At 41.1% G+C, this 15630-nt stretch overlaps 2 protein-coding genes across 2 annotated transcripts in view; one reads left to right on the top strand and one right to left on the bottom strand.

Annotated features, from left to right (window-relative positions):
• Window positions 1-8913, bottom strand: part of LOC311051558 (fibronectin type III domain-containing protein 7-like) — a gene marked incomplete at its 5' end in the record, with an annotated part of 11636 nt that extends 2723 nt beyond the window's left edge. The window contains 10 exons of the mRNA XM_084066137.1: window positions 149-403; window positions 1430-1693; window positions 2772-3032; window positions 3472-3726; window positions 4404-4694; window positions 5897-6154; window positions 7139-7399; window positions 8002-8262; window positions 8650-8662; window positions 8860-8913. Of these exons, the coding sequence (XP_083922263.1) occupies window positions 149-403; window positions 1430-1693; window positions 2772-3032; window positions 3472-3726; window positions 4404-4694; window positions 5897-6154; window positions 7139-7399; window positions 8002-8262; window positions 8650-8662; window positions 8860-8913 (2173 nt within the window). The remainder of the gene's footprint in view (window positions 1-148; window positions 404-1429; window positions 1694-2771; window positions 3033-3471; window positions 3727-4403; window positions 4695-5896; window positions 6155-7138; window positions 7400-8001; window positions 8263-8649; window positions 8663-8859) is intronic.
• A 1983-nt stretch (window positions 8914-10896) lies between these two features.
• The window catches only part of stxbp3 (syntaxin binding protein 3), a 28556-nt gene continuing 23822 nt past the window's right edge, over window positions 10897-15630 (top strand). The window contains exons 1-6 of the mRNA XM_084066136.1: window positions 10897-10967; window positions 13473-13522; window positions 13796-13877; window positions 14312-14388; window positions 14532-14604; window positions 14746-14846. Coding sequence (XP_083922262.1) covers window positions 10922-10967; window positions 13473-13522; window positions 13796-13877; window positions 14312-14388; window positions 14532-14604; window positions 14746-14846 — 429 coding nt within the window. The 5' untranslated portion in view covers window positions 10897-10921. The remainder of the gene's footprint in view (window positions 10968-13472; window positions 13523-13795; window positions 13878-14311; window positions 14389-14531; window positions 14605-14745; window positions 14847-15630) is intronic.

The following is a 15630-nucleotide window of genomic DNA, read 5'->3' as shown; positions in this document are numbered from 1 at the left end:
AAATGGGACAGAGGCTGAGCCTTCATTAGTATCATTGGTAACACCTGCGAAGGAAGTGATAATATGGCTGCTGTGCATAGATCCTATTGAGGAAATCGAGGCAAACATCGAAGTTGATATTTATTATCCGGTGACACGATCAACTCACTGGATGAGAAGCCCTCGTAAGGGCACACGGCCTTGTGGCCCGTGCGGCTGAACGCCTCCATGTTCACGGTGTAGTTGGTGCCACAGGTGATGCATCCCATGAGGCAGTGCGAGTCCTGGGTATGGCAGCGGGCATGGCCTCGCGACGACGTCAGAGAGGTGATGAACGTCGCCGCCCCTCTGGCGTGGGACCACGTGACGTTGCTCATGGCCATGGTCACCTGCTCCACGGTCAGGTTTTGTGGGCAGCACGGCGCTGGTAAAAGCAAGAGAAATGGAAACAGTCAAGTACAGAGTGCCATGTTTTTTGTTTCTGGATATGATGTGTATCGTTGCTCTCGGGGTAGAAACCTCTTGTCTGCATATTCTAACTTTTTGTATTTTTTCTTAAATTAACACGATACTTGATCACACTACAGCATCACACAAAAGCATCAAAAGCAGCAGATCTGCAAGCTCGAAACGTGGCGCGAAGCGATGCGTTTGGAGCTTGTGGATCTGCTACTTTTGATGCTTTTGAATTTGAATCCTGAAAAGTAACAGTTTTGGACTTTAGTTTTGGACTTCCACCTGACCCGACAGAGACGATATATATCATAGCTAGTTGACACCATACTGACATGGACATGAAACTCAGAAATCGATTAATTACAAATGCAAAGGCATGATTTGACTGAAAAATCCTGTGGCAACCGACATGAACACTGCAACAGCATCCATTCCAGAGTCTCGGGGGCTTGATTTGCGGCCCAAGAGTTCAATCAGTTTCGTCTCTATCTTGAGTGGATGGATCAGATTTGTATTTCGGGTAGTTCAAAACCACAAAAAAATGCATTGACATCACTTTGATATAATAAATATTATTTTTGATTAATCAAATACAAATACTATATTTAACACCCAAAATCCAAATCTGATCTAGTCTTGAACTCTTGGGGCCCTGCACGGGGAAAATCCATGTCTCTGCTGATGATATCCCCCTCTCTTGGCATTAATTGTTATGGCTGCATTTCCTTTTGGGAAATGCAGATTGTCTGATATGTGTGATAATATCATAATTTAACAATTTAAATGTATGTTAACCACATTAACCCTGATGTTACTATTCTGGGTAAATTGTCACAATTTGTAAAAATGTTTCAAACTGCCTACATACACACAATGTAAATTTCTTCAACATACGACAATTCTTTGGGAAACATTTGAAATGTGACAATAAATAAGATTATCATCATACTGTAAGTCTCTCAGTTGTAACTCTAGTCATCTTTGACCGGTTTACCTGTTTCTACATCAACGGTGTAGCTGGGTAAACTCTGGCCGGCGCTGTTGCTTGCGGTGGCGGTGACCTGGTACTCGGTGCCACAGGGCAGGTCGGCGATGCTGCAGTTGTCTGAGGCGGATGTGCAGGTGGCGGAGGAACCCTGTCCCACTGCTACCACGGTGTAGTTGACGGCGCCGTTGTTTGCACTAGTCCAGCTTACACTGATGCTGTTTCCACCGTCTTCTGTCTGATTCACCTTCAGATCCATTGGCATGCAGGGAGCTGGTGGGGAGAGAGGGCAGTAGTGTTGATTTCGTCGACTAAAACTATGACGGAAAACGTTCGTCGACTAACTAACGAAAACGAAATAAAAACTAAGCTACGATGACTAAAACTAAGACTAAATATATTGACAATTCTGTCAACAAATAAAAACTAGACTAAAATGTTAGTGAGGACGAGTGGAGAAGAGATCCAGTAGAACTAAAGGCAAGTCATCTTATGTTTGGTTGCGCTCGGGTGTTGCGCTCTAAAAATAGCTGATCTACAAGCTCACAACGTGTCGCAGTGCAACGCGTTGTGAGGTTGTAGATTGGCTAGTTTCAGCATACAACCAAGCGTAAAATCAGCCATTATGACGCCATCAAGGCACCGACAAAATACATTATAGTTGACTAAATCAACTGTAGATTTAGTCGACTATAATCTTACGATATTTAGTCCACTAAAACTAGACAAAAACTAAAACATTTCAGATGACTAAAATATGACTAAAACTAAATGAAATGTAATGCAAAAGACTATGACTAAAACTAAATAAAAATTTTGCTATCAAAATCAACACTGGGAGAGAGGGCAGGACGAGTTACGCTTTGTCCTATGACTGCGTCGCTCGTTGAAAATCGGCAAGCAACACGGTAGAACAATGAAGTATACATTTGGCATTAGCCTACTCTATTCTGAGAGTGCACACATGTAACCAAATGGTCCCGTGTGTACACTCTCAGAGTTACAAATGTATAATATAATATATAGTAAAAATAGTTTTACTTTGTTCTACTTTCTTCCACACCTGGGTTGATAGCACACAGTGAGGTAAACATAACTTTTGTACAAAATACATGATGTGTCAATAGGCAAAAAACACATACACTGTCTTCACGTGAACATAATCTTTATATCAAACACATTAACCCTATTTGCTGTATGTTTGTACAGTGTGTGTGCATGTTATACTGTACATTACTTTTTGCTATGTGGGTTTCTAGGAATTTGCATGCTTCATTTCAATATGTGTCTGTGTTTTTTGTTATGCACATGACGTGCGTGCGTGCGTGCGTGCGTGCGTGCGTGCGTGTACCTGTGCCCTTGGCAGGTTGAGGCAGGCAGTTGCGGTTGCAGCCTCGGATTTCATTGCAGGGCCACACCACCACACTGTAGCTGGTGTCACACGTCAGGTCAGAGAGGGCACACACGGGCTCTGTGTCATTGCATACGATGGTCTCGGCGTTGTCCACGGCCCTCGTCTCGTACAGCTGTGCCCCACGTGCAGGGCTCCACCTGATCTCCAGGGTCTCTGTGCTCACCAGGCTGACAGTCACTTGCTCTGGGCAACAAGGCACTGTGGTACAGAGAAGATGGAACGGATTGATGAAGGTGAATTGAGCTCATTTTCACGCGTTGTGAGCTTGTAGATTGGCTATTTTCAAATTGCCAAAGTTTAAATAGAGCTGAAGTGGTTTTGTAATAATAAAAAATCTATAGTAACTAAAGTTTTCAAATAATTGCAGTGGAGTAATATATCTGCAAAGTAACTAGTAACTAAAGTTAACAATATTTGCCTCTGGGATGTAATGGAGTAGAAGTAAAAGTATTGCAAATTGGAAATACTCTAGTAAAGTAAAAAGTAACTCAAAATTGTACTTAGTTACTTTCCACCATTGTCTACACCAGATCTCACAAATATGGCCAGTCTACAAGCTCATAAGCGTGTGGGGTTTGTAAGATCTGCTATGTTCACTCCAGACTAGGGTTGAACTGGTCAAGCAGTTAATACTTACTAGTGGTGTAGTTGAGGGTCGGTCCCTGGGGACTGCGGCCAGCCGCGTTGTAGGCAAACACGTCCATCAGGTAGGTGTAGCCACACAGACATTTGAAGTCGCAGCTGGTGTTGGTGGTGGAACAGTTGACTTCTACTCCGTCGTCCCTCTTGATGAAGGCCTTGTACGAGTCAGCATACTGCGTGCTATTCCATGACAGCGTACAGTTTCCTTCCACTGCCTCCTCGACCATCAAAGACTCTGGTGGGCAAGGGACTGTGGATAAGATAAAGTTGAGAGTTTAGTGTCCTATTATCCAAATGAATGGCAGTATATTAATCATCCATGAATCAAAGTACTGTAAGTCAGGGCTACTGTATATGCTGATACCCTGGGCCTGATGCAGGATATCGAGCTAATAGCTCAAGTGTCTTTTATGAAAAGTCTTTTTTTTCCTATTTTTTCTCAAATAACTGATTTTTATGAGACAACATTTGTTTGAAATGGATTGGTTGTGAGGGAACTGGCATATTTGTTTTAGGGGGGAAAAGGCGACAGAGGTGACAATTGTAGCTCTTAACTGTCTGATTGTACTACAATGCCCTTTGACTACAATGGGCTGCCTTGAAAATATATATATTTAGATCATTGTAAAATAGCTCCTTAATCTATATATCTCTCAACAATGTATTGTGATAAAGGCTACAAATAAATGCTAAGAACTGCTATAATGCATTGTCACCTACCATAAATCAGCAGGTCAGAACCCTGATTTACCCCAAATAAAACGATTAAGTGTCGTGCACGTATTTAAACAAACAAAAAGTGATATTTGTGAGGAATCAGTGAAATATCAATGATTATGTCAGTATATTGATACAAAGTCTACAACCTCTGATATCATCTCATATTATTCACTTGGGACACCAGGAGATGGTTTGGTCATTACTCACAATTCATGAACTCCAGAATAGCGGACGGTTCGCTGGGTCCAGCCTTGTTAGACGCGGTGACCTGGATGGAGTAGGTCTCTCCACAGACCACTGGTGTTAGGGTGCAGGACATGGACGTGGCGTTACACGGGGGGGGACCACCTAAACGAACCTCCAAAACATGGTACTCCATAGCTCCGTGGACGGCCTGAGCCATGCTCCAGGACACGTTCAGTCCCGCAACGGTACCGTTCCACACCACGGTACCGTTCCACACCACAGACGCTTGGACGTCAGTTGGAGTGGGAGGTCCTGTGGGTGGCAATCCAAAGATATAACAGTATCAGTTTGGTCCGACAAATGAAAACACTCGATCACATGTACTGTACTGTGTAGAAGCCATAGTTCTCAACGTGGAAGGACCCCCATAACTCTTGAGAGTGTACAAATGGAACCAAATGGACCCGGAAGGGTCCATTTGGTTCCATTTGTACACTGTCAAGGTATAGACCTGTAAGGGCCCATTTGGAACCTGCTCAGGGAACCCTGAGGGTCCCTGGACCCCACTTTGAGAACCACTGGTGTAAGAATCATGGACAGCTTAAAGGGATAGTTCACCCTCAAAATGACTTTTGAGGGTAATTTGATGGCTGGCTGCGGTTCTGGTAGGAGACACAAAGTGTCTCCTACCGGTCCACTGGTCATCAAATTATTGGCTCAGGAATGCGACAAAAAAACAAAATAATCCATGAATTCAAGTCTCCATGGGGTGACTAATCGATAGAACTATCCCTTTAACATATTTCCTTCTCCATAATCTCATGAGCACAACACAAACAATTTTCGCAGCAATGTACTTGGTCCTGTGGTAGCAATATTCATAGACTGTCAAATGTATGTAATATTGTGTATTTGTCTGCCTCCCATTCAATCAGACACTTTTCACATCAATGTGCTAATTCTAACTCAACTACAGCTGCCTGTCAATCTAACAGCTGAGCTGACTCGTACTTGTTTAAACTATGTGTGTGTCACCCTTATCTTTAGAATATATATACAGTATGACTATTTAGAATAGCATCTCCGTTAGAATGGACTCTAAGAAGGGCTGGGGGGGGCTTGCTGCCGCAACAGCCCAGGAGGCTTGTGTTCCTATGATCTGTAATGCTGTTGCATTAATAAACGGTCAACATTTCACTGGATATTAAAGGGATAGTTCACCCCCAAAATGACTTTTTTTCAATCAATTACTCACCCCATGGAGCCTTGAATTCATGGAGATTTTTTAGTTTTTGTCGCATTCCTAAGCCAATCATTTGATGACCGGCAGAGTCTCCGGTAGGAGACTCAAAGAGTCTCCATTGACTCCACCAGTCATCAAATTATTGGCTTAGGAATGCGAAAAAATGTTTAAAAAATCCATGAATTCAAGGCTTCATGAGGTTTGTAATTGATAGAAAATAAGAACAATTTTGGGTGAACTATCCCTTTAATAGTTTCCATTATAGTCTTACGTGTGGTCTGATTGGCAGACGCGGCCTCTCCCTTCCTGCCCTCCGCGTCCCAGGCATAGACGAAGACGATGTAGAGCGAGCCCGCATCCAGGCCGCTGATGGTCTCCGTTAGATCTGTGGTGTTCACGATCACGGTGTTGTTTACGCCGAACTTGTGGACGCCAACGGAGTAGCTCACTGCATGCGTCACGTTGTTCCATGATGCTGCGATGGAGGCGTTGCTGGGAGACGAGGTGGTCAGCTGAGGAGGAGGCAACACTGTGGGGGGGAGAATAAAAGCAAAGGAATGAACTGATTTTTTGTCGTCAAATGGAAATGGTATTTCTTGCATCCTGGACTGAATCCAAACATCCTTAAGAGCCAAAGGGATGGATGGATGATGATCAGTTAGTCACTTTAGTGACAGTAGATTCATCACAGAGTCAAATTCTCTGTGTTAATGTATCTCTATGAGTTCTCTGAGTTAAATTAACACTTGGGTTTTTACACTGCAGTCACAGGTAGGGCCTGAAATGTCAAATACATAAAAAATAAAACATGATATAATACATATTATTTTGTTAAAATACTGGGCCTTCTTGTTTCTCTGAAATGAATTGAGAAAGACAACGATGGAGGAGCTAATACTCAGGGGCTTATGAAGAAACATCTCTCTAGAGATGAATGATGGCAAACAATGAACACAAAACACTGAAACTGCTTGTGGCATGTTTGTGACAAGTGGAGGTATCAGGTCCTGTTGTAAACAGCAGCCCATTCCTCAGGCTTGTATTATTGTCAGGATGAGGTCAGCTTTTTGTGTTTTTGCATACAGAGGTCAGATACAGTTACAACTGATACAGGAGAGGCCTTTAGGGTATGTCAGGTGTATCATAAGTGGATCAAACCAATGCTGACCTCAGGGCATGTTGGGACCTATATTCTTTTGTACTCATTTCAGACAATAAGGAAGATCAGATAACGAGGGAGGTGGAAGGCTAGGTGGCAATACTTTTTCCCCCCCAGTGAAAGAGTAACACATTTCTGCTTGAAACAAGCCCTCAGAAAACAATTTCCTCCAGTAATTCCCCCCCTGTCCATAAAATATGGTTACCAGAAACTCTTTGATCCTATCTTTTAGGCTACTGTTAGCTGACTGATGATGAAATGAATAATTATTTTGAAACCAATTCACCTGAACTAACACAAACAATTAACATTGAGTGATGTAACATTATGCTGATAAGCATTAGACTGGCATACATGTCTTTCCGTCCACAGCGGTGGACGGCTGGCTGCGGCCATCGGCGTTCATAGACATGATGTAGAGTGAGTATGAGGTGTACGGTTCGAGGGATCCCAGCTGTGCAGGCGAGGAGGACACTGTGTCTTCGCGGAAGAAGCCGGCGTTGTTCTCAATGCGTATGATGTACCCAGTGGCCCCGGTGACCTCGGTGAACTCTGCCATCAAGGTTGTGCTGTCTTTTGCCTTCACTACGTCAATAGGATCCATAACCTGGGGAGCTAAAACAGTCAATGTATACAATTCGTTCAGATGAAAAACATGTGGGAAGAAGAAAAAAGTAACCTTTCGTAAATGCATTAGAAAACTTAATCCAACGCAATCAGGCACCTTAGAATCTGAAATGTACAACCCAAGGTACTGTATGCAGAAAATAAGGTTATAGCCAATATATCATATAACTCTGGCTGAATTTGGACAAATCTCTCTATGAAAGTAACCTGTTCCTGTCTAGACAGCTGCCTGAAAGCTAAAGATAACTTAAATCCACTTCAAAGGCCTACTGTACACAAAAGTGCCTTCCTTCTACGTTTACAGCAATCAATATGAGCTGGGGATTCCAGGCAGGTGGTGAGGTGGAACTGTCCACATACATTTTGTCACATCTCCCTCTAAGTTTAGAGTACAATCACAACCTACATAAGCCCTAATGTCTCTTTCTTTATGCTACTGAACCTCAAAGTGTTTCTGTGCTCTCTACTATTCCAGTTTTCTACCCAAAACTCTGTAACTCTAAATTGTATCTACAGTAGTTAGTTCTCTAAGTCTCTAGTCTAATGACCCTCTTTGTTATAGACAAATGCCACCCACTACTGTAACTCACCTGTGGAAGACTCAACCTTCGCATCACTGATTAGGTTACCACTGGCATCCAGAGCTTCGACCGTAATGATGTAGATGGTGTTTGAGGAGAGACCGTGCACGGCGCCCATCACAACGTTGGAACCAAAAAGTGTGTAGGGAGTAGGGGTAGTAGGGTTGTTTTTTGGTGTGGCGGTGAGCTTGTATGAGACGGCTGCAGAGTCCTTCGTCCATAACACGATGATGTTTTCTGATGCTGCTTCAAACACTACTGCCGTGATAGCTGTAAAATGACACCATTCATTTGTGTTTATGTTCATAATTATCTTGTCGAGCAATATGATGTATGAGACATACATCTTTACTTTATGCTGCAATGATTCTGAACAGAAATGTATAACCTGACATGAACCAGTGTCTACAGTATGTGCGTGAGCCGTGAGGCTGCACAAAGAGTGTGCCTTTTGTGTGCACAGGTGTCAGGAATATTATCTTCCATTGTAGAGTAGTTGACCATACACAAATATGTGTTCATTACAACAATGAAACAATTAGCACTTAATATTGAGAACACAAAAACAATCTGTGATACCATGTCTGTGTCTCTGTATTTACATTGACCCTATTATTTGACAATGATACAGTGGAATTTATGCAAAAAGGAACATACCTTGAGCTCCAGTCTGTGAATGTAAACACATAAGAAAAAAAAAATATGATTAAACATCTTAAATGATAACATCTTAGATCTGAACATCTATTAGATAATGTGATATGCTAGTAATTACACATCAAGATGTGTTAGTGAAATGTTATTTTTTCCTTGTACATCATGAAATCAAAATATATATTATGACAAAAAGATAAGTTATTACTCTACCTGTGAGCCTATGCCCAGTAGGGCAAAAATCACCAGGCACTTCATGACACCCATTCTCCACGTATGTCTTCTCCTGTTTGAATTGTGCTGGTTCTTACACTTAATATATGTTACTTCTTTTCTTCAGCAGCTCTGCTGTCGGTGGTGGCTGAAATACCTCCACCTGCCCCCTCCCAATACCTGCACCTGCCCCCTCCCACTGGCAAACAACCAATCACCTACAGACAGACACCTGCACCTTTAGGGCATGTGCAAGGTAATACAGTAGGTGTATAGAATTTTCTGGGCATAATAACACTTATGGAGGGGGCAGGAAAACATAATACTTATGGAGGTTGGGCAGGAAAACCCAAATCTGAATTGGAAACGAGTGTGACTGGTTTATCCAGCCCTGAAATCCTCAAACAAAACAAATAAACAAACAAACAAACAAACAAGTACAACATCATAAAAAAGTAAATAATAATCAACTCTCACTGTTGTGAACAGTCAAAATGATTACAGTACAGCATTATAAGCTTGTTTAATTACAAATAATACAGACAAAATAGTTTAATAATAAAACTAACATTTTGAGGTACTTTTTCTTTGCTGGAGTATTTCCAAATTTCAGTACTTTTACTTCTACTCCACTACATCTCAGAGGCAAATATTGTACTTTTACTCCACTTACTTTGCAGATTTTGATTATTATTACAAAACATACATTAACCACTTCAGCCTTATATATATTCCGGCCATTTGAAAATATGATCTACAAGCTCACAATGCGTCGCATTGTGAGCTTGTAGATCTGCTATTTTCAAAAGATTTGTATGCATTTTATTTTATACATTAGAAAACTTGAAATGGGAAATTCTGCATAATGGGTAGCCTACTTTCTACTTTTGGTTCTTTAAGTATTTGATACCAAATACCTTTGTACTTTTACTCAAGTAAATTTTGAATTACCGAACTTTTACTTGTAACAGAGTATTTACATAGTAGCCTATTGATATTGAGAGCTATTTCCACCACTGAGGAACAGAATAGGATCAACATTGGCATACAAATTCATGTTATAAAGAATAAATAGGGAACAAAATAGGGAATACAAATATAGACCCCTTAACTGATGACGTCACACTGATAAGAACCAGTATGCGTGCGCAGGCCGGCCGCCGGCACCAAAAGAAACCCATTCTGTCTCGCTAGGACGCGCCTCAAGAGCCAACACACACGAGGAGGCTGAATGAACTAATTGGTCTATAAAAACTACAACTGGCCTCTGTCGCGCACTTGATGACGTAATGATGTTGATGACGTAGAACGCACAGGACCCCGGGGCGACGGGAAGCAGTGTTGCCATGTCCGCTTACTATAAGCGACTGTGTGCTTATTTTTCTGTGAAGTTGCTTGGTAGTTGTGGGTTGCGTTTTTTGGGGCTTTTTCCCCAAGTGTAGTTGCTTATTTAGGCTTGTTTCCACATTTTTAAAGTATTATTTAAACCAGTCGTTCTAAAATATGTTCATGAAAATGTTTTGTGCCACAGGGAGCATTTGTGTTGCTAGAATGTTTCAAAAAGAGATATATATATATATATATATATATATATATATATATATATATATATATATATATATATATATATATATATATATATATTCCAAATACTCCACATTTATTTCAAGAGTTTTTGAAAACAGCCGATGCATATAATAGGTTTAAAGTTGCTTATAGACCAATTATTTGTTTACTAACATTGAGCCTGGACGCACAGGTGATTGTTTCACGCAATCAATTCCCAACCTGTTTCGGGGTGCACTGGTTACAGCACACCCCAACCCCCTCTTGTGTGTGTTGGCTAGTGAGACGCGTCCTAACGAGACCTGATATAATGGGTTTCGTTGCGCGCATACTGGCTGCACGCAGCCAGTATGACGTCGTCTGTTAAGGGGTCTATAATGGCCTATAGTGGCCTAGTTGCTTCTTTTGGGCTTGTTTTCATAGACCTGGCTGCTTGTTTCTCTCACGGACTCTGGCAACGCTGGACAGGAAGAGGCGCAGCAGAAAGACAGTCAAGATGGCAACTGGTGTTGATCATGGGCTTAAAAAAGTTGTTTGGCAAAGTAAGTTAAAAACTCAGATGCTGTCAATTAACAGACCAATAACAGTCACACCGTATATATCTCACCATCTGTTTTATGTGTGTATCTTGTAATCGGAACTGTTGTTGTGTGTGTTTTTCTCCTTCTTTGTGACTTCGGATGTTGTGTTGGAATGTCAGCTCTGGTCCACTTTTCATTTGTATGTGGATACATTGTGGCAACTTTTGTATCGATTAGTGCCCTATAGATAAGTTGTAACCTGAGGATGATGCTGTTGGCTGGAGGGAGCAGAAAGTCATTTTCTGTAGCCTAGAGCGGTGGTTCTCAAGGTGGGGTCCGGGGACCCCCCTAGGGGTCCTTTGGAGCAGGGGTTTTCAACCAGTGGTCCGGGGACCACCAGTGGTCCTTAAGGGGGTTCCAGGGGGTCCCCAGCCAAATTAATAGTTAGCAACCAAATTGATCCTTATATGTCTGTAACTCTGAGAGTGTACAAATGGAACCAAATATTTGGTTCCATTTGTACACTCTCAGAGTTAAATGAACACTGATGATGGTGATACAGTGTAGATTGAGACCCCCAAGAAATCTAAATGGTTGAGTCCCTGGCATATCTTTTCAAACGGGGGTCCCTGGGCTAATATTTGTCAATTTGGGGGTCCTTGATGCGAAAAAGGTTGAAAACCACTGCTTTGGAGGGTACCAGGGGGTCCCTAGCTCCATTAAGAACCTCTCACTCCGCTATACAGCTCTGAGCCTGTATAGCGGAGTGAGAGTTTTTTAATGGAGCTAGGGGGTCCCCGGCAAAAGAAGTAAACAATTATTTTAACCACTTCATCCATTTATATGTTATATATATTTTTGTGAAAATATTGAAAATATTTGGGAAACTTTTAATAATTTTGATTAAAAAAAACACCCATAAATCTTTTCTTCTGGTGGTCCCTGGCACAAAACCTTTTAGATGGGTGTGTGTGTGTGTGTGTGTGTGTGGGGGGGGGGGGGGGGGGGGGGTCCGCTGCCAATTTAGGGGTCCTTTACATGAAAAGGTTTGAGGACCACTGGTCTAGGCTAGTAGAGCCCCACCTCACCCTGCTGGAAATTCAACAGTACAATTAAAACTTGACACACACACACGGGCAACATAGGGCCAGGGGGCCGGACCCGGCCCTTAGACCATCTTAATCCGGCCGCAAAGTGCTTAAAGGAGTAGTTCACCCAAAAAATGAAACACCACATGAAGCATTGAATTCATGGAGATTTTTTAGTTTTTGTCATATTTCTGAGCCAATAATTTGATGATAATAATAAAGATGCAATGTATGTGGTAGGAGACACAAAGTAGACTCTTTGTGTCTCCTACCGGAGAGACCGCCGGTTATCAAATCCCTTGGGCGTGTATTGACAGAAAATAAGTAATGTTTTGGGTGAACTACTCCTTTTAAAGAAAAACTGAATGCCACCCCCCCCAAATAATGTACATTCTAAAAGGCTGCTGTATGTTAATGGTTTTGAGAAAAATGTATTTAACTCGACTCCAATTAATAGTAGTAATATTTACCATTTGAGTTCTATACCGGCCAAATGTTTTGTTTATAATGTAACAGTGAAACAGTCAGCCTTGAGTCCATATTTATAACATAATGCAATGTGTTTTATCAGTGACCTATAGAGTGGTGCATATCAGATAAGATACTGAATACATTTATAGGCTCATTTAAAATTTGATACGGCATTGATATGGATTGTATTATGCAAGTAATCTTTTTATTGTAAGGCCAGAGTACACCAGGGTGATGTAATACAGTACAGCTGTACAAAATACCAAATTCATGCAGTATTAACATAATTCAGCACTATGTGTTTCAAGTTTCAATTCAATTGTACAATGTGTGGCCCTTCACTCACTTTATCAAAGTCAGTTTAGCCCTCTGGGAATAAATCTTGCCCACCCCTGCCTAGCTCCTGCTGGTGGAGGAGGTACCCCCCCCCCCCCCCCCCCACCCTCTGTCTTAGTGTCGAAGACGAAGTGTCCTTGAGCAAGGCACTGACTGAGCCCCTAACTGCTCCCATATGAGCAGGCTGGTACCTCGCAAGCATAGTTTCATCTCTGAATATCGGATATATATTTTTATAGTGAACATTTTTAACTCTAATATTTGCTTCTGGGGGTCCCTTCCTGGAAAAAAATATTTTGAGATGGTGGGGTCTGCGACCAAATACATATAATTTTGGGGGTCCTTGACATGGAAAAACGTTGGAGCACCAGTGATATACTGTAGCAACCAAACAACAACGATGATATCTATTTGGCCGCAGAGTCAGACCCCCCCCCCCCCCCCCCATCTCAAATGCACCATTTACAACTACTACTATTGCTGCTAAGTTATTTATTTTGTGAGTGTGGTATAGTGTAAAACAGAATGGTTTAGTCAGATAATGACTGATCTTGTTGTGAACTTGTTGTGACTATCTAATTCAAACCACATTTTTGTTTATTGTTATTTTCAACGTCTTTCTTTATTTTAGGATTAAAGGAAACGATCATTGCAGATTGCAAAAAATCTGAAGTATGGAAGGTAGGCCCGTGATCTCATGAATTTCACCTTTTAATTTTGTGATTAATTCCAAATATACACACTAGGTCATGATTACAAGAGTATAACATGTTACAGAGATCATGTATTTTCTGCCAGGCACCTGAATGAAAAAGGATCTTTCTGAGCGGCGGAGTAATTTAAATACTCTTGTGTAAAGTGTGTGAAATGTGTTTGAGTACCAAAAGTGAGCTCTAGTAAATGTTATAGGTTTTAACTTAAGCTATGGCTCATCTACATTCATCTTCTCCATAGATATTAATTCTGGACCCCTTCACCACCAAGCTCCTCTCATCATGTTGCAAAATGTCCAATCTTATGTCAGAGGGAATCACAAGTAAGCATTAAATATTGCCTGATATTGTCATGACATGAGATGTTTTTACACAGCAAGGCTATGCAGTGTTAGGCAAAGACCATGCTTATAACACAGGATCAATATTTGTTTATTTTAAACTATTATCCTAACAGGCAGCTGGTAATATGCAAAGATTAAACCAAAATGTGAGGCTATGATATGAGAATCAGAATTGGAGGGAGAGAGACATAAATGTGTGGGTGAATCTAGTTGTGAATCACTGGAAACCATGTCATAATAACGCAATAATACACACTTGAGGCCATGATATGAGAAACTGAATTATTTAGAGAGAGATGGGTTACATGTGGAAATACAAATGAACACGCCTATGTTGATACTGACTTAAATATCATGTCATTCTTTGCATGTATTACTTGATGGAATGCCCTTTTGCCCTTTTTTCCTGTAAGTTGTGGAGGACCTGTACAAAAACAGAGAGCCTGTTCCAGAAATGAAGGCTATTTACTTCATGTCACCAACTACCAAGGTTTTTCTCTTTTACAACCATGTTCCATAATTATTGCAAAACTAGTTTTCTTCTACACTTTCCCAGCTGTGTCACATTTAAATTGAATCGTTATTTTTTTCATTACTGGTTTGATATCTCTTAATCTCTTCATATTTTTGTAGTGTGTGGATGCCTTTATTAAAGACTTCAAGGACAAACCCAAGTATAAAGGAGCCTACGTTTATTTCACTGACTGTAAGTAAATGATGACTAGCTGGATCTACTAATATAAACACAAACAAGGGAAACGGCTGTGATGGACAGTGATGCCATGTGAGTGTGACAAGTGTTGGTTGATAGAATTTCACATGCAGACTTTATGTTTATTTCAAACAGACTGCCCAGACGAGCTGTTCAACAGCATGAAGAAGGACTGTGCAAAGTATATACGAGTTTGTAAGGAAATAAACATTTCCTTTCTGCCACAGGAGGCACAAGTAAGTGTGTCTGTCAACCGCTCTCTTCCTCCATGCTTCCATAAATGTCTGTTATTGTCATTATGTATTTATATAAGTTAATCTATTATGACCGGGAACGCATCTTTCATTTTAAATATTTCTTTGGCTATTCAAAAATAGCCAAAGAAATCTGCTATTTGTTTGGAAATCGTGGCAATTTCTTGCGAATCTTGTGTGTGTGTGTGTGTGTGTGTGTGTGTGTGTGTGTGTGTGTGTGTGTGTGTGTGTGTGTGTGTGTGTGTGTGTGTGTGTGTGTGTGTGTGTGTGTGTGTGTGTGTGTGTGTGTGTGTGTGTGGAGAAAGACCTGATTTAGGTCAGTGTTTACTGTATGGTGTTGTGACAAGTGCTGGGAAGGGTGTTGGCTGCTCTTAACCTACTACATGTAATGGTGTAACAGACACTATGTCATCACATGGTGACTCCCCACCCAAAAACTGCATAACCAAAAACAAGGAAGCTGTAATTAGATTTTCTGCATTAGTCATAATGGAATAAGAAGATAATTAATTAAAAAAAACATTGTTGTTGTTAAAGTGATAGTTCACCCCCAAAATCTCTTTTTTTCTATCTATTAGTCACCCCATGGAGACTTGAATTCATGGATATTTTTTTGTTTTTGTCGCATTCCTAAGCCAATAATTTGATGACCGGCAGCGGTTTTGGTAGGAGACAAAGAGTCTCCTTTGTATCACCTACCGGAACCGTTGCCTACCGGTCCGCTGGTCATCAAATTATTGGCTTAGGAATGCGACAAAAAAAAACC

This window comes from Gymnoscopelus microlampas, assembly GCF_963454915.1.
Source record: "Gymnoscopelus microlampas genome assembly, chromosome: 9".
NCBI lineage: Eukaryota > Metazoa > Chordata > Actinopteri > Myctophiformes > Myctophidae > Gymnoscopelus > Gymnoscopelus microlampas.
This window is presented reverse-complemented; position numbering and strand designations above follow the sequence as displayed.